At 38.9% G+C, this 20,293-nt stretch overlaps 1 protein-coding gene across 1 annotated transcript in view; it reads right to left on the reverse strand.

Moving 5' to 3' along the window:
• Positions 1-2,351: 2,351 nt before the first annotated feature.
• The window catches only part of ptprq (protein tyrosine phosphatase receptor type Q), a 39,828-nt gene continuing 21,886 nt past the window's right edge, over positions 2,352-20,293 (reverse strand). Inside the window, exons 25-46 of the mRNA XM_088417023.1 lie at positions 19,894-20,157; positions 19,458-19,799; positions 18,489-18,598; positions 18,239-18,425; positions 17,233-17,477; positions 15,559-15,628; positions 14,965-15,123; positions 13,820-14,060; positions 13,668-13,741; positions 12,100-12,199; positions 10,996-11,124; positions 10,407-10,451; positions 9,078-9,104; positions 8,425-8,506; positions 8,255-8,345; positions 7,301-7,377; positions 7,061-7,195; positions 6,861-6,986; positions 6,169-6,314; positions 4,977-5,112; positions 3,813-3,936; positions 2,352-2,776 (exon numbers count right to left, since the gene is read on the reverse strand). Of these exons, the coding sequence (XP_088273149.1) occupies positions 2,739-2,776; positions 3,813-3,936; positions 4,977-5,112; positions 6,169-6,314; positions 6,861-6,986; positions 7,061-7,195; positions 7,301-7,377; positions 8,255-8,345; positions 8,425-8,506; positions 9,078-9,104; positions 10,407-10,451; positions 10,996-11,124; positions 12,100-12,199; positions 13,668-13,741; positions 13,820-14,060; positions 14,965-15,123; positions 15,559-15,628; positions 17,233-17,477; positions 18,239-18,425; positions 18,489-18,598; positions 19,458-19,799; positions 19,894-20,157 (2,948 nt within the window). The 3' untranslated portion in view covers positions 2,352-2,738. The remainder of the gene's footprint in view (positions 2,777-3,812; positions 3,937-4,976; positions 5,113-6,168; positions 6,315-6,860; positions 6,987-7,060; positions 7,196-7,300; positions 7,378-8,254; positions 8,346-8,424; positions 8,507-9,077; positions 9,105-10,406; positions 10,452-10,995; positions 11,125-12,099; positions 12,200-13,667; positions 13,742-13,819; positions 14,061-14,964; positions 15,124-15,558; positions 15,629-17,232; positions 17,478-18,238; positions 18,426-18,488; positions 18,599-19,457; positions 19,800-19,893; positions 20,158-20,293) is intronic.

A 20,293-nucleotide genomic window follows, 5' to 3' on the forward strand; every position in this document is an offset into this window, starting at 1 on the left:
TTTTATGGTTTTTATGAACTCCCACCCTGTCCTGAGCCCTCCTCCTTCCCTCCGCCTCCTCGGTTGTCATGGAGATGCGGCGGCCTCATGCACCCACATTATGGAAGCACTGTCATTAATAGTTGCACCCACACTCTATTTATAAACAAAAACAAAAGGAGATTTCTTAAAGATCAACATGTTTATTATTATAAAAAAAAGAGAATTTCTAATTTTTTTCTTTGTTTGGAGAGAATGAGAGATTAAAGTAGTTTTTACTCTCTGTGCATCTTCGTGTCGTCAATATTGGCCTCCGAGTGTGGAGCCGCTTTTATGAACGATTTTGCAGGAGGTGGACGAAGGGGCGCTAAGAATGGAGGGCAGAGTGGCTTATGGGAAAATCAACTTGTAATGGTTTTTCCTGTGCCTTTAGCACACAAGCGCTGAACTCATTCATTATGGCACGGAGATGCAATATTGAGTGTGACAGCACTTGAGGAAGGTACATGAGGAAATAGATGCAGTAGTCCGCATAGGTATTGGATTGTGATTAGGCCTTATACAGCACACTACAACAAAGAATTTGACAACACCATGGCTCCTCTCAGCTCGCCGTTGACTCAGACAGGACCTCTTCTCAAAACGGCCGCATTTCTTAACGCGTAATTATGGCAGCTGGTGACTCTTGTAATGAATTGAATCTGTGGCAAGATGTGTCTTAAAATAGTCGCACAGACGGCAAAACTTTTCAAGTCCACACGAAGGTGAGATTTTCAATTATTATTTGTAAAATGAAAGTAGAATATAGCGGAAAACACACATGCCAAAACAACGTATCGTATATTCGTGACTCCCGGCTCCCCAGTCACAACTCCCAATCTGCGACTCCCAGCCTGAGACTCACGAATCGTGAATCTCGCATCGTACTCTCCTCCCTCAACTTTGACTCTCCACTCACGACTCCCGACACTAGACTCTCAAGTCATGACTCTTCAGTTTTCACTCGCTACTCACAACCGCAACTCCCCACTTGCGACTCTGAAATAACGTCTTTCAAATCGTGACTCCCAAGTCGCTTCTCATGACTTTGACTCACGACTCCCAACTCCCGACACTAGACTCTCAAGTCTTGACTCTTCAGTTTTCACTCGCGACTCCCAACCCGCAACTCCCCACTTGCGACTCTGAAATAACGTCTTTCAAATCGTGACTCCCAAGTCGCTACTCATGACTTTGACTCACGACTCCCAACTCCCAAGTTGCAACTCCCTTTTCTAAAGTCACTATGCTCAAATTTTCGGTAGCGACTCGTAACTCCCTACTCCCCACGTGCGACTCCTGAGGCCTAAAGCGGCTCATGACCAGCAACTCTCGGCTCCTCACTTGCAGCTCCTGACTCCCATGTCAGAACTCCCCTCGCGACTCCCGATTCTCAAGTCACGAATCTCGAGTCCTCACCCGCGACTACAGACCCTCCACCGTGACTCCTGAATCTTGACTCTCGAATCGTGACTCTCAAGTTGGTACTCTCAACATGGACTGCCCACTCACGAGTCTCGACTTTTGACTCTTGAGTTGCAACTCTCGAAACCACTCTCGCTTGCAACTCTCAGCCCACGAATCACCACTTGCAACTCCCAAATCATAAATTCAAAATTGTGAGCTACCTGCCAGTTTGAGTCATGACTACCTCCTCCCATCACAACTCCTGATTCTGGAGTCCCCACTTACAACCTCTGACTCTCTAATCCCCACCCGTGACTCCTGATTTTCCCACTCACGATTCCCAACCTTTTACGCCTAACTTCTGAGTTGCAACTCGCCACTTGCAACTCCCGACCCTCAAGTCACGACTCTTGAGTCCCCACTTTCGATTCCTGACCCACGACTCCCGTCCTGCGATTCCCAACTACCCCATTGGCGCTACTGACCAGCATCTCTTGACTCCTCACTCGTAACTCCTAAATCTCAAGTCACGACTCGAGTCACTCGGCTCTCGACTCCCAATTCCTCACTTGCCTGTTTCCCCATGACGTCCTCACTCGCATCCAGACTTGTGACTCCTGACTCGCGATTCTTGACTTGAGACTCCCGATTCGGAACTCACAGCATGGAATGGATTGATCACAGATCACTGTATATGAATTCTTTCGAGGAGCATTGTAAAAAGGTGACACCATATAATTAATTGTCATACAGCGAGTCTGACACACACACACACACACACACACACACACACACACACACACACACACACACACACACACACCAAATACTGTAGCTATGTCCTGTTCATTTTACAATGCTACGTACCGTAAGTCGCCGAGGGTGACGCTAAGTCTTCAGGCCATAAAAAGACAACAACACAAGAATAAAAATTCAAGCAGCTTTTACTGGTGCAAATCACTCTTGAGAAAAGGACCTAAACCAAAAAATTGGAAAGCCGTCAAGTCTTTAATGCAGGCCGCGGTATTGACGAAGATTTAGAAAATAAAAGAAATATGGCTCAATGAATTATCTTACAAAAACAGAACAGCTTGCAATATGATCCAGTGGTGACAATATGCAGACTCAATATGTGCAAAAATGTGATAGCACGCGTTGAGTGCTCCCACTTTTTTTCCCTCATCATGAAAACGAGAAGATCCTTGAAGGGAGCAGTGTTCCAAAGGCTGATTTTTGTCCTTTTCATCCTTTTTCTTCTCTTTTCTGCTAATGCTCCGAAAAATAGCATGCCCAACTTCTGACAAGATGTCCGTCTACATCGTGGTCTCTTCCCATTCCAGTTCAACGTCACCTGTAGACGTATTTGCACTGAGACAAGTCGTGGAACAAGTAAGTGTGCCCATTTGCTTGATTCCATACCGCTGTTCCAGGAAAAACGATCAAATGCATAGATTATGCTTTAGAATTTTCATATATTTACTGCAAATGTATCTTTCTTCTTCTATCAATGCCAATGACGGACTGCATAGTGTCTTCAATACTCTTCAATGTTAAACAATTCTAATATGTTTGTTTGCAAAGAACAACAATAATGTGCCCGGGTCATTTTGACCCGGGGCGTATTTAGTCACCCAAACGTGTCTGAATTATGTATAATCCAAATTAAATATTTTGATTTAACCTGATTTGTTTATTTCTCAAGAACAGCGATAAGGTCTCCGGGTCAATATGACCGGGGGGTGAGTACAACGTGTAAAAAATATCATTGGAAAACCACCCACAAAGTAACAAAGGCAGTGCTTAATGTATACTTATACTTGTTTGTTTCGCTGAATAGTAACAACATCCTGGGTCAATATGACCCAGGGAAATTTGAAATCATCCAAAAGTTTCTGAGTCCTTTTTGTGCAATTCTAAAATCTTCTGATTCCACTTTCCCTCTCAAAAACAGAAGAAATACGAATGGGTAATTTTGACCCCGGTTTTGCTTATTTAACCCCAAAATTGCAAAAAACGTTTTTTTGTTTTTTTTTTAAAACAAAGTTATGTAACAAAAAAATTCATACAAATGCCATTTTAATGGATGAAGCTCATTTCAACACTAAACTTTCAAATGGGTCAGTTTGACCCAACATCATAACAGCGGGGTTAATTATATTTATGGTTAAAATTTTCATCCAAAAATATACCCGAAGCTATGCCGCCTCAAAACACTTAAAGATCATTTCAAACTCATCTAACAGTGCCAATAAAAAAAGAATGTCTTTCAAATGATTTATTTCAAATGACAATGACTGTAATTTCCACTAACAACCCAGGCTAAACAGAGCTCCCCTTTGACAAAAAAATCTCTTGCTTTTTGTTTATTGTTTATGCTGTAATATTACCTTCCATTGCATCCAGCGAGTCCATCTTTTCCAAAGAAGAGTAGCTGACAAACCAGATGGACTGACTGTTGCCTTTGTTGTTCAGCAGTTCCAGCGTGCTCTGGTGCAAGAAGATGTATTGGGCCTGACACACACACACACACACGCATTCCTGAAAATAGCAAGTAAGACTTGCAAAAGAATGCTGATCAGGCCAAAATGCAGCCCATATGCAGCCTAAAGTGACAATAAGTCCTGCATGCCCAATTGGTCTTCCCACTATGCACAACACATAAATTCACTGGACACTTCATTAGATGCTCCTGCGCAATCTCATGAGACCCAAGACAAAAGTTGTGCCCAAAAAATGTGCCTTTGTAAAGATAATAAAGCTTTATCTGTAGTCCAATACAGATGAGTTAACAAAAAATCAACAAAATTGTAATAAAACAAACAAAAATGCCCTAAAAACTATTTCAAACTACATTTATGTTCATAAAACTAACTCAAACTAGCTGAAATGTTTGTTTTCTGTTCACAAGGTTTCTTAAATCGGGCTCAAACCGTCCAAGAAACATACAAAGACGATGACCAACAGAGGGAGACAGGACGGAAAGGTCCTGGATGAGAAGTTCCCGAAATCTTAGATGGTAAAATAAAGGGTGGAGGTGGAAGAAAAAAAAAATCAAGACTCAGGCCATGCCCCCAAGATGGGTCATAGTACAAGCCCGGAAAAAATGGTTTCATTTTCATGAGAAAACAGTGTTTGAAAATATAGATCTCAATCTGGTAAAATATAAATCAAACAAATGTTAAAAACAACAACAAAAACAATGAGCTACGATAATAACGTGGAGTAAGTAAGTAACGAGCGAGCCGGGTGCTTTTAGGATAGCGACGTGCTTTGTCAAGATAGGGGAACCCTGCTCACAATACACGTTTAATCCACTGCCGGATCGTCTTTGTCAAAAAAAGAGAATTTTCGAATAATGCCTCACAGGGAACGGGATCACAGGGGACCACCAAGACTAAAGTAGGACAACTACACAGACATTTGCTGATGCCTAAAAGCAACCCAACACAACTTAAGAGGATATTCTCCACCCTGCATTATTTTTGTGTGTCGCCTCTCTACAGATTGTTCGGAGAACAAATTAAAAAAAATAAATAAATGTGTGTGCGTACCAGATTCTGAACCATGCACATCCTCTCGCTGCGCAGCTCAGCCACCAGGCCGTAAACGTCCACAAAGTCGTGATCTCGGATGTGCTGAATCAGATGGTCCAGAGCGATGAACACGCCCGTTCGGCCCACGCCGGCGCTGACAACACACGCGCGCACAATTTGTTCAATTTGCCTCGGATTTTTATGGCTGTTGATTCTGGTAATAGGTCAAAAATTGGTTCAAGGAAAAAAAAAAAAAAAAAAACTCCAGTTATACTGAGATGCGCTAGCTAGCTAGTTGGAGAAAAACAGGGTTAGCATTGATGTGCGTGGTCTACTAATTCCTTATTTTCATACATTTTGATTATCATTTGATCATTTTGGCTGTTGATTCTGGTAATAGGTCAAAAATTGGTTAAAGGAAAAAAAAAACCCTCCAGTTATACTGAGATGCGCTAGCTAGCTAGTTGGAGAAAAACAGGGTTAGCATTGATGTGCGTGGGCTACTAATTCCTTATTATCATACATTTTGATTACCATTTGATCATTTTGGCTGCTGGGAAATGAAAATAAATACGTAAAGGATTTACGTTTTGGGGAAAATCTCAAAATCAAATTTTATATCTAAGGAAAAAAATAAAATTGTCTTTTACAACAGTACGATTCGGGCTGGCAATATTGAATATTTTTGAATCGATTAATCAATTAATTTTTGGATGATTGGAGTTCTTTTCTTTTTTAGTTTATTTTTTTAACAAAAAATAGAACAAGTAAACAACAACAAAACCATATTGCTCAAGCGTAATTGATGTACTTTTCGAAACTGATTGAGTCACTGGTTTGGTCATCGTTTTCTTGAAGTAAAATCAAATGTCTTACTTTGAATAAATGCGAAAAATAAAATGAAATAACTTTCACAAAGGTTGACGGAATTCTGAATGATAAATCTTGTTGAGTGCCATTTGAGTGTCATTTAAGTCAAGCAATGGTTCTCAACGATGAAAAAAGGGTGCCGATTAATTAGCTAAACAATTAGCTTACCCGACTAATTGAATAATTTCAAGCAGACATATATATATATATATATATATATATATATATATATATATATATATATATATATATATATATATATATATATATATATATATATATATATATATATATATATATATATATATATATGAAATCAAAACAACAGCTTTTCCTGTACCTGCAGTGCACAGCGATGGTGGTGTGGCCGTGCCGGTGCGCTCGGACCGCCCGGACAAACTTGATGAGAGTGCCGCAGCATTCCGGGACCCCGTGCTCGGGCCACGACGTGTAGTTGAAGTGGCGGACCAAAATGTAGTGGCCATGCTGCAGATGAAGAAAGGTTTCTTTTCAGCTACGCTCTGTGATGTTTCTCTACTGTCTCTTATTGCTTTGATTGTTTGCTTTGTTTGATTCTGCTGCCAGCAGCCGGGTTAGCATTGCAAATATGTATCCTGATGTACCCCCTTTGAAATATGCTTTGAAACAAATTCCTCCTTAGCCAGCGCAAAGCATTTGGGTATGGGCTAGTAGAATTGGACCACTTGGTGAAATTTGGGATTTTCGTTTTTGTGCAGATTTTGTATAATGTAAAAAACCCAAACACTCGTAATACACGTGTGTGAAAACACTGCCATCCAATGGTCACAGTTATCACTACAGTATTCATTTACCTTAATATGAGATAGGCACTAGTCAAGGGTGTCAGCTACCCTCTATAAAAAAAGGTATTTGGTGAGAATTTTATTATTTATTATTTGTAAGACTATTTTAAAAGATGAGAATTCTTACCCATGGCATTTTTGTAAATAAATACCAGATAACTGACATTTAAAATATATAATAATTAAAATGACTTCTCTTTGACGTTACCTTTTCCACTTTAAGCATTCTGACAGTCCAGTCAGGAAGGATTTCTTCAGATATTTTTGAAATAAGGATATCTCCAAAAACTGACACGGGCTTGTTGTCCTCCGGCCAGTACTTGTGACAGCGAATCTAGAACGGTATATTTAAATCCGTAATAATGTAGACGGCTTTGTGATGGTCTGTGAAATACAAACGTGACGCACTCTGCCTTTTTCGTGGCACTGGGTGAGCATGACGACGGTGCGGGTGCCCGTTTCCCAGATCATCTTCCAAAAGTCAGCCACCGTGTTGGGCAGAGGACCCTGGGTGGCGATGAACTCATTTGGACACAGATAGCCCTGTCAAGCACACATGCACTGCTTAAAAAAAATAAAAAAATTGCACTGACGGAATTAGATCAGAAAAAGGAAGGCATTGTTAATTTTTTATCAAATGATACTCACTGAGACAAAGCTGGCGTTGATGTAGTCTGAGCCTGCTGTTCCCGGTTCTGACAGCAGTTTCACGCGATTGTTGTTATCTGGACACAAGATTGCATTTTGTAGATCTTTTTTTTTTCTTTCAAATCCCTCCCAAAATAGTGCGTTCATGCTAGTAGATCAATGCGTTTCATGACAATTTTATTGACAGAATCCAAATGGCCCATTTTCTATATATGATATGATATGCTATGATATGATATATGATATATGCTCTGATATGATATGATATATTATATATATGATATGATACTATATGACATGATATATTACATATGATATGATACTATATGACATGATATATGATATATGATATGATATCATCTGATATATGATATATATTTATGATATGATACTATGTGACATGATATATGATATATGATATGATATCATATCATACACTATGATGTGATATCATGCGATATGATATCATGATACAATATCATCTCATATCCTATATATCGTATATCATATATCATGTCATATCCTATATATCCATATATCGTATATCATATATCATATATCATGTCATATCATATCATATCATATATGATATCATGATACAATATCATCTCATATCCTATATATCCATATATCGTATATCATATATCATGTCATATCCTATATATCCATATATCGTATATCATATATCATGTCATATCATATCATATCATATATGACAAAAAATGATATTATATCATATCATTTGTCATATGATATCATATGATATCATATGATATGATACCATATGATATGTTATGTTGTGATATGATATATGATATGATATATGATATGATATATGATATATGATGTAATATGATATGATATGATATGATATGATATGATTTGATATGATATATGATATGATATATGATATGATATGAGATTTTTTTTTCTTTGTATGCCATGCATACTCACAGGGCTTTATATTGGGGAACCGGTTTTTGGATTTGTTCCAGGGAAGGTCTGCATCAGTGGTGGCTAGGTCCTGAAGTAGTTTAGGGAGCTCCTAAGGGGGAGAATCGGTGTAAAGAGTCTGATTTCACGATGAGAAAAAATAAAATCACTCAGATTTGACGTTGATTTACGGAAAACTCCTCCTGGAATTTGGCATTGTCGTTGCTGCACAGATCCTCAACGTGCTGGAGGAAAGACTTCTTGTTGACAGGCCTTGAAAAAAATTGAAATGATGGACGACATTTGCAAATAGTATGCATACTTACAGTAGTTTCACTACTTAACTCATCTACCGCCAGTCCATTGAAAATTAATATTTGGCGTTTATAGCCGTCAATGGCATTGAACAGGTTAAGTAAATTTTCAGGTTTCTGTCCTTTACCTGAGTATTTATTTTTCTCATAACTTAATATTGTTTACTCACTACATTTAAAAACAGATTGTACGTGTGAGTTCATAGTTTTTAAATTATATTTAGGCAAAGGCGTACATAGTTCTATATTTACTTGCGTAGTCTTCCGCTTACGTTGGCCACCTCTGACCATAGTGATAGAAAAACACATGCACAGACACGTGCTTTCATGCAAAGTCAATGGGCCGCAACATTAGGTAACCTGCACAATATCTATCATATTTATAATGGCGTATGAGTCGTGGCAAGTTTTTGGCGAGTGAGTAACACTTCCACACAGTGAACAGCACGAAACGCTGTGTAGGGATGCCGCAGCCACTGTCAGCATATTATTTATACACATTTATACATTATTTATGCAGGATGACTTACTTGAGCGATTTCCTGTAGCTGAGGAGTCTGGATGAACACAGTTGGCAAAAAATAGAGAAAGAACAAGCTTAATCATGATTACGTCCGTGCTATTCCTGCACAGAAAATCCTCATTAAAAGAGACCTATTTATATTGTCTGCTTTAAACAAAGGTGCTTTAACTATTAACGGTTAGAGATGGTTAAATGTATGTATATTGTACAGGCTGGCACAAAAAGCCAATGTTTTTTGGAGGAAGGAAGGAAAGAATGAACGAATGAAGGAAGGAAGGAAGGAAGGAAGGAAGGAAGGAAGGAAGGAAGGAAGAGAAATGCAAGGAAGGACATACTGAAAGAAGGAAGGAAGGAGCGAACGAATGAACGAAGGAAAGAAGGAAGGAAAGAAAGAATGAACGAATGAAGGAAGGAAGGAAGGAAGGAAGGAAGGAAGGAAGGAAGGAAGGAAGGAAGGAAGGAAGGAAGGAAGGAAGGAAGGAATGAGAAATGCAAGGAAGGACAAACTGAAGGAAGGAAGGAAGGAACAAACGAATGAACGAAGGAAGGAAGGAAGGAAGGAAGGAAGGAAGGAAGGAAGGAAGGAATGAGAAATGCAAGGAAGGAAAAAATGAAGGAAGGAGGAAGGAAGGAAGAGAAATGCAAGGAAGGACATACTGAAAGAAGGAAGGAAGGAAGGAAGGAAGGAAGGAAGGAAGGAAGGAAGGAAGGAAGGAAGGAAGGAAGGAAGGAAGGAAGGAGGCATGCACGTAAGGACAAACTGAATAAACAAGAAGGGAACAAAGGAATGGGGTAGGAAGGACGGAAGAAAGGAATCAAGGAGGGATGCAAGGAAGGTAGGGAAGGAAGGGAGTAAGGAAAGAAGAAAGAAAGGAACAAGGGAAAGAAGGAAGGAAGGATGGATGAAAAGAAAGAAAGGAGAAATGCAAGGAAGAACTGAAGAAAACAATGAAGAAAAGAAAGAAGGAAGGAAAGAAGGAAGGAAGGAGGGATGCAGGGAAGGAGAAAAGGAAGGAATGAAGGTGAGAGACAAGAAGGAAGGAAAAGAAAATAAGGGAAAAAGTAAGGAGGGAAAGAAGGAAGAAAGGAGGGAAGGTAAGGAGGGAAAAGAGAGAGGGACAGAAGGCAGGGAGAAAGGAAAGAATGAAGGAAGTAAAGAAGGAAGGAAAGCAGGGAGGAAGAAAACAAGGAAGGGAGGAAGGAAAAGGAAGTAAAATAATAAGAAATAATAACAAGAAAGAAAGGGAAGAAGGAAGAAAGGAAAGAATATAAGAAAGAAAGAAGGAAGGAGGGAATGAAGGAAGTGGAAAACCGCAGAAACAGCAGGAACACTTACTGGATGACGTATATCTCTTTCCGTCTGAAGAAAAAGGACGAATACCTAGTAGGAAAAAAGTTCTCAGTGCTATATAAACAATATGTCTATATACACATATAAGCATATAACTGGTATGCAGGTACGCATGTGCCACAGAAATCACTGATGCGTCCTTCACTGATGCGTCCTTCACTTCGAGCATTCGCATACGCTAACTTTTACCTATGACAACAATCAAGCACGAGCTGAACATTTATTATTATTATTATTATCTTATTTTTAGGGTATCTTTCACTGACAGATATATAAATATTTTTAATCCAGGTATACGTGTCAGAAAAGATGGTTGGAGAGTCGCGCTCCACAAAGAAGAAAGGAATAAATATAAAGGCACAATGGCGCGGCGCCGTTTCCAAGACGTCGCTTCTATTTTTGCTCAAACTCGACAACAACGCGATGATTTAGCGCTGACGGGCGAGTGCATGGTGTCAGCACCGGCAGAGACGCTTTGGTCTTGTTGAATTCACATTTAACGCGGTATGTCTGGAGCGGCTGGCGCAAAGCGTTGCCGATACTTGTTCAACAAGGTCATATTTAATGTACCGACCGGCTGACTTTTTCTTGCTTCAGCTCCAAGTCCGCCACGGCAATCAGTTGATCCAGTTTACACTTTGTTTCGATGATCTCCGCTTCTCGGGGGGAATATGTTCCTCCCTCTTTTTTGCGTTGGTGGAACCTGGCAAACGTGTCAATAATTCATGTTATACGAAAAGATAATGGTAATATGAAATATCCAAAGTAATACTTTACTTTACCCTGTAAAATGCTGCTTCCGAGAGTGAAAAAAAAAGCTTTCGGTGTTTTTGTTGTGCGCTAATATCTTTTCAGTCGACTTTTTCTGACTTCACAAGGAGTTCCATGGTCACCATGGTAACCAAAGTCGTACTTGGCATTGGCCCCGCAATCAAGGCTGGTAATGCCAGCATATTTATCTCATTCAGTGCCATTGTCGCGTTTTCAACGGGTACGGGCAGTGGGAGCGTTTGATTCAACTGTAATTGTTGGAAACAACTTTATTGATGCACAATCACCAGTAGATGGCGCTGATGTCCCAATTTAGATATGAGACAGATTGTCGGTCCATTCCGAATAATGTATTGTAAAATGTTATATACAGTAATTATAAGCAATAAATACTGTACACTCGTTGAAATGTGTGCTTTAATTATTCATCCTTGTCAAAGATGAAATTTGTCTCTTTTAAGATGATATTAAACTTAATTTGTCATTTTCAGCAGTGAAAGGTTGATTTTTGTGTGGTTGATTTGATAATTAAATTAGTTCATATGTATAACATCATTAATATAATACAAACAATGAATATAACAGTATTTATTCATGTATAATTTACATTAGTTTTATCAGTATTATTAGAATTAATTAATTAATTAACATTGATTTAAAAACGGGAAAATACGTCCCTGGCATTGAATGAGTCAATATTTACAATTTGTCCTTGCTTCAAGATTTCATAGGCATTTTCTGTCACAATATAAAACCATTTTTCATTGATATTGATATTGCTCTGTACGTGTCTTTGTTGCTGTTCTACTTTTGCTATTCACGAATCGTATTTGAGTATGAGTGCTTTAGTTCCTGAGTGTTTTGGTGACTTTGTTAGCAAAGGCGGTGAGTGTTTCCATTTCCTTACTTGACGGACGCACAGATGATGACAATCAGCAGCATTGCCAAGAAGAAAGAGAGGAGCACTCCCAAGATGATCTGCTCGTCTCTGCTCAACAAACCCTCCACTATAGAGAGAGAAATTGAGTCTCAGTCAATATTTTTGGATTGATTTTTTTTTTCATGTATGTACAGGTGCTTATCAATACATTAGAATGTAACGATTTCGTTTCAGTAAAAAAAGGCTGGAAAGCTGAAAAAGAGATTTTGATAGTATTTGTGCCACTATGTTTGATGCTTTTTAATGCTGTGACAGCAAAGGGAATTTTTTTCTTTTCGAATTAAGAGCAAATTAATTTGAACATGACATATTTTAATTAATTAATTCATTTTTTTAAGTTTTATAACATCAGTCATTAGAGATGCAAGTAGACGAGCCAGCAATAAAGTATTACATGATTTATCTTCTGGAGCTGGTGAATGATAAATGCAGAGAAATACCACCATGAACGTAGTTCTAAAAATTAATAAATCCTACATCATCATCATCATCATAAATCACTGTCTCAAGACTGGTTAAAGTGCTAGTCCGTTTATATGGCCATTTTCCAAAAGTATGTAATCTATAATTAATTTAATAATTTATTTTTCATGTACAACTAATATCTTCAAAAGAAACATATTATTCCACTTGCTGTCCACTGAAAACAGCACCACCTGTTGGTTATGTGACATTCACAAGCTCAACTGTGATTGCTCGTTACCTGCGCCTTTACCACATGTGATGTCATTTTCAGTTGACGACAAGTGTCAAAATGTGTCGGGATTTTCAGCATTATTCATATATTCATATTTTTCAGCATATTTAATGAATAATTAATTTGATAGCTACATTTTTACAACTATTTCATTTCAAAACCCAGTTTACCAGTTGCTTTTGATTAAATATGACATTGTGTGCAAGGCTTGGGTAATGACCAACCAATCACAGCTCAATTTGTCAATGTCACGTGACCAACAAGTATTTCTATCACTTTCCATCAACAGAAAGTGAAAAATAAAATTGAAGGTATAGATTAGAAATGAAAATATTTTTTTTTTACTATGGGCAAATTTAGCTAAGAATGGCTAAACAAGTGGAATATCCTTTTAATGAGTATTTGGCAAAAATATCTATATTTTTCACAGGGGGTCCAGTATATCATCGGAACATAATGGCAGAATTTTTCTGTCCTCTGATTGGTTGCTCAGGGCAAAACTTATTCCAGCCAAGTTGTCACGTGTCACGATCTGCCGCATTAATACATTCCATAATGATCTGCTGAAGATGGTGCCCATGTTTTTTTTTTTTTGGTGAATAGATAATTATTGATTCTGAACTGTTGGAGATGATATAAATGGCAGAGTTGCACACTGTTATGGGGCAATTTTGTATGGTATTGATGATTCCTGTAATTGCAACGTGATGCTGGTAGATTAGGTCTTGTAAATATCTCCTGACCTACAGGTATATAATCTAATTTTCACTTTTTCAGTTAAACTACCGAAATGACCTTTTGTATTTTAATATTTAAGATGCGTATACTGAATATTTACCTTTAGTTTTGATATTTTCCGAATAGTCCGAGTCAGTGTGTTGGCCGATGATGTTAGTGGCTCTCAACTTAAACCTGTTGAATACACAATATATGTATAAAAAGAGTTTTAGCTGATGAAAAAAAATATTTGATGACAAGTGGTCCACTCACACATAAACAGTGTTGGCTTTCAGAGGTCCGTTACACAACGGGTCCGTGTGGTTCTCCTGCAGACACTCGTCCTGCGCTCCTATCACATACGTCTGCTCCGCGGTGCGATTGCGTCTGTGGTTTTCCCACACCCTGCGAGTGTCGGCCGAGCACGGCGGGTTGGGGAAGCCGTGGTCCGTCAGGTACGGGCCGGGTTGTCTGAAGAAGGCGTCCCTCCATGTTGTAAGGTTGGCGTCCATCACTGGAACATGGAATGAGAAGAAGAATTTTTTTTATGCGGTTGTTAAAATCAGAAGGACTCAAAGCGAGTGCGGTCGGAGCAGGAGAACCACGCCGGGTTATTCCTCCGCCACTCTCTGAGAAACCGTGAAGTTCCCAGCTGTCTAATCCCAAGTTGATCGCTTTCAAGAGAATTTTACTTTGCCTTTTAACCTTTTCTCCACGTTTGACGATTTTTGTTGTTACCTTGTTTTCTAGCCGTTCCCCAGCTGACTCCGCTCCCTCGTTGCCTTGCATTTATTGGACTGAAGACCTTCGACACTTTTTGTCTCAATTTGATTTGCAGTGTGATTTTGGTTGCACTTTGGGATTTTTTGTTCCACTTTTGTCGTGTGCTTTTTGTTTGATAAACCTTTTGCTACTGAACTCTAGTCGAGTGTATGGTTGGAGTCCTTCTTTCACTCGTGTCCCGCGGTTATTTGTGACACAAAAAGCCCTAATCCTAATAAGGGAGAAGTAGAACATGCGCATCATTGCTAACTTTATTGCTACTTTCTATAACTTCAAAGAACCCTCCGAGGAAGACTGACAAGGCAACTTTTTGCTCATTAACTGATTTGAAAATCAAATTTAAACATTGTTTACTGTGAAAAGATCAACGATTGCTCCAACCCTTGTCTCATCAAGTATTTATCCCACTGAGTGTCTGTGCAGGTAGCAGCACTTTTGATCAAAATGGCGGCAGAGGTTGCCATACGTTCACCTGTACCGTACTTGTTGCAAATTGTAATTGTCAATTTTTGAAGTACCTCTATGCGTTGTACATCATTTTAAAGGGAATTACGTGAAGAATTAGAATTTATGAAAAACTCCATTTTCGTTTTTTGACCCTTTTGTCAGAGCCAGTTTAATTAGCAAAGTCGTACCCCCTGACTCAGCCACGATGACCTGGATTTTTGCGATTGGCCCATTGTCGTCACTATAGAAACACGCCGGTATGCGGATGGTGATACTTCTGTGTGTAACCATGGCAACCTCTCTTTGGCCAACCGCTGCCTGGGGTCTTTGGGCGGGCTTGGCCGGCGCTGCAAAACAAATAAAAACCATCAGGGTTGAGCCCCACACGAGCACACACACACGCCCATATGGTAGCACGCGACAAAACAAAAATGTGACAAAAACTATTAACTCTGAAACTATGAAATGATCAGACCCTGTGTAAAGTCCAGCTGGTTTATGATTGGACACAAAGTTGATATACACAATTAGCATCACTTTTGGAAACACCTCTCAGCATGATCCACTAGATTTACATACAGTGAATATAATATCTATCAATCAAAAGCTAATCTCCATAAATGTAGCATTTTTGCGCAAACATGGCAATGGTGTGTGTGTGTGTGTGCGTTTCGAAGCATGACGGAAAGTTTCCTCTCCGCAGACATGAATTCAATTTCGAAGTGTCAGAAGTAGACAGGCTCGGGCAAGCGCGCCCCTGCAATAAGTGGGGAATATCGTACCTTTGATTCCTGTTGTTATCTGAATGTGCGGACTGGGCGGACTCCGACCGGCGCCGTTCTTTGCTGAAATCTACAAACAAGCAGATTGGATGGCGGAGAACAACATACACCAAGAGCAATTATGAGTTCAAGTTTAACAAGAGTTGGCAACAAGTTGACAGCTGCAGGAGGTCAAAATGTATTCAGATCGCAAATAGTACATTTTAACACCTTCAATACCAAAGACATGTTTTTACATTTTTTTTTTAAACATTGAAAGACATTCAATCCTAGCTATTTATAACCTTTTTTTTTTTCAAGTGTTTGGCTAAAGGATAGTCTAAAACTGGCTATTACTCAATGAATAATATACTAAAGTAATCGATTACTGAACCCTGGACTTGCCAGCCAATTGCAGGGCACATGGAGACCAACATCCATTTTCGCACCCAATCAGACCTAAGGAAAGTTTAGTATACCCAATACACCTACCATGCATGTTTTTGAAGTGTGGGCGAGAACCCACACAGGCTTGGGGAGAACATGCAAACTCTTATTAACTTAAGCTATCAATTACTTTTGTACATTAGCATCTAAAGTCATCGGTTACTTTAGTACCTTGATGTAAGGTACTGCAATAATTGATTAGTTTAGATAAAGGCGTGTAGTAATACGTTACTTTAGATAACGTAATACATTTCTTTAATACCTTAAATTATCAATTATTACATTAGTATAATAATTAAAATAGTAATATAATAGTAAATAGTAAATAGTAAAATAATTGGTTACTTTAGTACCTTGAGTTAAGGTACTACAGTAATTGATTACTTTAGAAAAAAAGAGTAAAGCAATAACTTATTTTACTTCATTAGTATCTCAAGTAATTAGTTACCATAGTACCTTGACACACATACATAGTAATTGATTACTTTAGATAAAGGAATAAATAAATAACTTACTTCAGTTCTTGAGATAAAGTAATGGATTTCTTTAATACCTTAAGTTATCAATTACATAGTACTACATTAGTATCTAAAGTAATCAGTTAATTTAGTACCTCAAGATACTACAATAATTGATTACTTCCTCGAGTACATCAGTATTTCAAGTAATCAGTTACAGTAGTACCTTGACTTGAAGTACTACAGTACTTGATTACTTTAGATAAAGGAATAAATAAATAACTTACTTCAGTTCTTGAGATAAAGTAATGAATTTCTTTAATACCTTAAGTTATCAATTACATTAGTACTACATTAGTATCTAAAGTCATCAGTTAATTTAGTACCTCAAGATATTACAATTGATTACCTCCTCGAGTACATCAGTATTTCAAGTAATCAGTTACAGTAGTACCTTGACTTGAAGTCTACAGTACTTGATTACTTTCGATAAAGGAGTAAGGTAATCGATTACTTCATTACTTTTGATAAAGTAATCAATAATGAAATACTTTAAGTAATCAATTATTTTCATACTTATTATCTTAAGTAATCAATTTGTTTCGTTCCGTAAGTATTGGATTACTTTACTCCTGTATCTAAAGTAATCAATTACTGTAGTCAAAATATACATTAGGTACCTGGGATTGAATGTTTGACCTCTTAGAAAACCCACCAAAATAAAACAGAACTAAAAAAACATAAAAATAAGTATTTGGGATTGAATAACTTAATGCGGTCCTCCCATCACCTGAATAGTGTAGTTGTGACCCCCCTTTAGGCCGTCGATGACGCCACTCAGCATGTCGTCGTGCTGGTCTTTTTGGGTGGCGTTCAGGCTGACGTTCCGCACCAGGCGCCCTTTCTCGTAGATGTACGCAAGGTAGGACGTGATTTGTCCGTTGGGCTCTTCTGGGGGCGTGAAGGTCACCTTGACCCGGTTCACCTCGTCTGGGATGACGGACACGACTACGTTCTTCGGTGGGTCTTTAGGCTCTGTGGAAACACACAAAGGCACGTTTGGACTACTGGATGTTGCATTGGACGTATCTCCAAAATAGATTATTGTTCCCCCACTGCATTATTAGCCAAATTATTGTTTATTTTGATTTTTTTCTTTTATCATTGCAGATTGCAATAATTGCACGCATGTATTTATTTTTAAACTCTAATTCTAGCATTCCTGTATCCGTTTCATGAATAAGTCATATTTTCTCAATCTGCAGTTTTTTATTTTAATTGTGGGGGGTTAATTATTCCAGAATACTGTATTTTATTATTATGGGATTAGAGTTTTTCTGAAGTATAAACGGTAATTATTTTTAGAACAATTAATATTTTTCCAGGCTTGGTTATTCTAGGCTATGTTATTATGTTAACCTAGATTTCATCTGATCTTTTATTAATTCCTACAGATAGAGTAATTCGTTCGGGATTACAACATTTATCTTGATCGTCTTTATCATCACCATCATCCTATTTCTAAGGAAAAAGTCATTTTGGGCTATGGCATCATTACATTAGTCATTTTTTCTTCTGAAGTGATCTTTGTTCTGTAGTCCAATTTTTTTTCAACTATTCCCTATTCCCTATTCTTCGGACACAAAAGCACATTAAAATCCTCTCATTTTCTCAAAAATATGCCTTTTTAATTTGTCAACTTCAACTCAAACTATAGCATTTCCTATTTACTTACACTTTATGTGTTAAATCATAATGCAGTGCAGGAAGCTCCAAAAACTCCAATTTTATTCTACCTTCTTCAAGCGTTTGATACTCAAAGGGTCCAATGGCCTTCCCGTCCTTGGCGGCGTTCTCCACAGGGCCGGTAAATGCGATGACCATCACGGAATAACGCGAGAATGCCGTTAAGTTGGTTATCACCACGGTGGTCAACTCCCCCGGCGATCGGACGTACGTGTAATTCAAACCGGGTCCGTCCACCTGGTGGAAATATTCTGCATATTGTATAACAGCAATTTATGCAATGTGAGTGCACAAAATGACCTGCACGAGATAGGACGTTGGTCCGGAAATAATGTCTGGAGGGTCCCACTCTATGCGAAGACTGCCGGAGGTGGGCACCACCCACATATTTCGGGGAGGGGCATCTGGATCTGATAGACACACAAATCATCATTACGTACACAATTTTTCCTGCTTTACTCATTAATTCCATTCCCCTCGAGAGGGCTAAATTCAAATATGAAGTATGACAGCTGGTTCCTGTATCAATGCAAAAATGTTACACGTAATTAAAAGCTGTGGTTTAGACCTGTGGATCTGAAACTGAAAGTACCCATATTATTGGTAGATCACATGACATCGCAACGCTCCTCACAAAAGAAAACCGAAGCGCAAACAACGGGGCTAAAAGCTAAATGCAGATGCACGTTCAACAGGTTGTATATTGTAGAATTTAAATTTTGACCAAAGTTCTTGTTATTTTTATATTTTTTTAAAAATATTTATTTACACCTGTGCATTCATCACGTGAGAGCTGGCGTACGTGTTGCAGTAGACCATTGCGTGGTGACGCTCAAGCTACAGTTCGAGTGTGCGCCCAATTTCTCTCTCAATTGCTCCCCCTATATTCTCAATAATTAACGCAATAAACCTCAGTCACAGTAGTTGGATCGCGCAATGTTCTTGTAAAATCTTGTCTGGTTTGGGGCTCTTGTTGTAGTTGTTAGGTGATATTTTGGAGCCGTTCTTTGACAAAGAATTAAGCTAATATTGCTAATGCGACTTACGTATGTTGCACCCCAACAAATATTTGGGCATATCTAATGTGCATGTTTTTGGGGTGTGGAGGCCCTAAAATCATGTTCTTCAAGTCTCATTGGGTCAATATTGTAAACCTTTTTTTTTTTCAACAGGACTGTGCTAGTGGGTGGACCAAATGACATATCCAGTGATAGTATGGCTCAGATTTCACTGTCATAACGACATACATAAAATGATGTTTGTTCTTACTTCCAGCAAGGGTGCGCGTGTAATTCCACTCGGTATATTCCCCAACTCCTGCATTGGTCACCGCTGCCACTTTGAAGCGATAGTGTCTGTACTTAGCCAAAGACTGTAACGTGACAGAGGGGTTCTCTTCCGAAGCATTGAGCAACACGGTGACACTTGACTCCACACAGGTCAGTTCTTCTTGAAGGATCAGGCCGTCATGTTCACATTCTGTGTCAAGCAACTCCATGACCAGGTGATACTCTTTGAGCAGGCCCGGAACGGAAAGCGGACGAGCCCACTCCAGTGTCACGTTAGTGGACGTGACCTGAGAGATGGTGAGGAAGCGAGGGGCAGATGGGGCTAAACAGAAAGACCAGGATTAAGGATTACCTTTAACAGCCACTCTTTTTGTTTTTCCAAATCTCCGAAAGGATTACATCCACATTGTACGCACCTGACTCGGAAAGAGTAGAAGCGGTGCAGTTGATTTGATCTCCGGGTCCTAAGGAGTTGACCGCCGCCGCACTGAGTACATAATCCTGGTCCGGCGGCAGTCCAGTCACTGTGTATTCTGTGGTGTTGACCCGGTACAAGTCTGCATCTATTACAATCTCATAAAAGAGGATCTGTCCATTGGGGTTGACTGGAGGCTCCCAAGATAAGTGAATAGAATCCCAGGTGACTCCTGAACACGACAGGTTCCCAACGGCTTCTGACACTGCAGACACAAAAAGCAGACATGTTGATCTGCTAAAATTAGATCCAGAAATGATTCACATCTCTGCCTCCCAGATGATATTTATTTTATTTACGCTAAAAGAAGGCAGAGATTGTGTTTCAGGAAGTTATATGAG

Source organism: Hippichthys cyanospilos, chromosome 6, assembly GCF_059441005.1.
Source record: "Hippichthys cyanospilos isolate Australia breed blue-spotted pipefish chromosome 6, RoL_Hcya_1.0, whole genome shotgun sequence".
In the NCBI taxonomy this organism is placed as follows: Eukaryota; Metazoa; Chordata; class Actinopteri; order Syngnathiformes; family Syngnathidae; genus Hippichthys; species Hippichthys cyanospilos.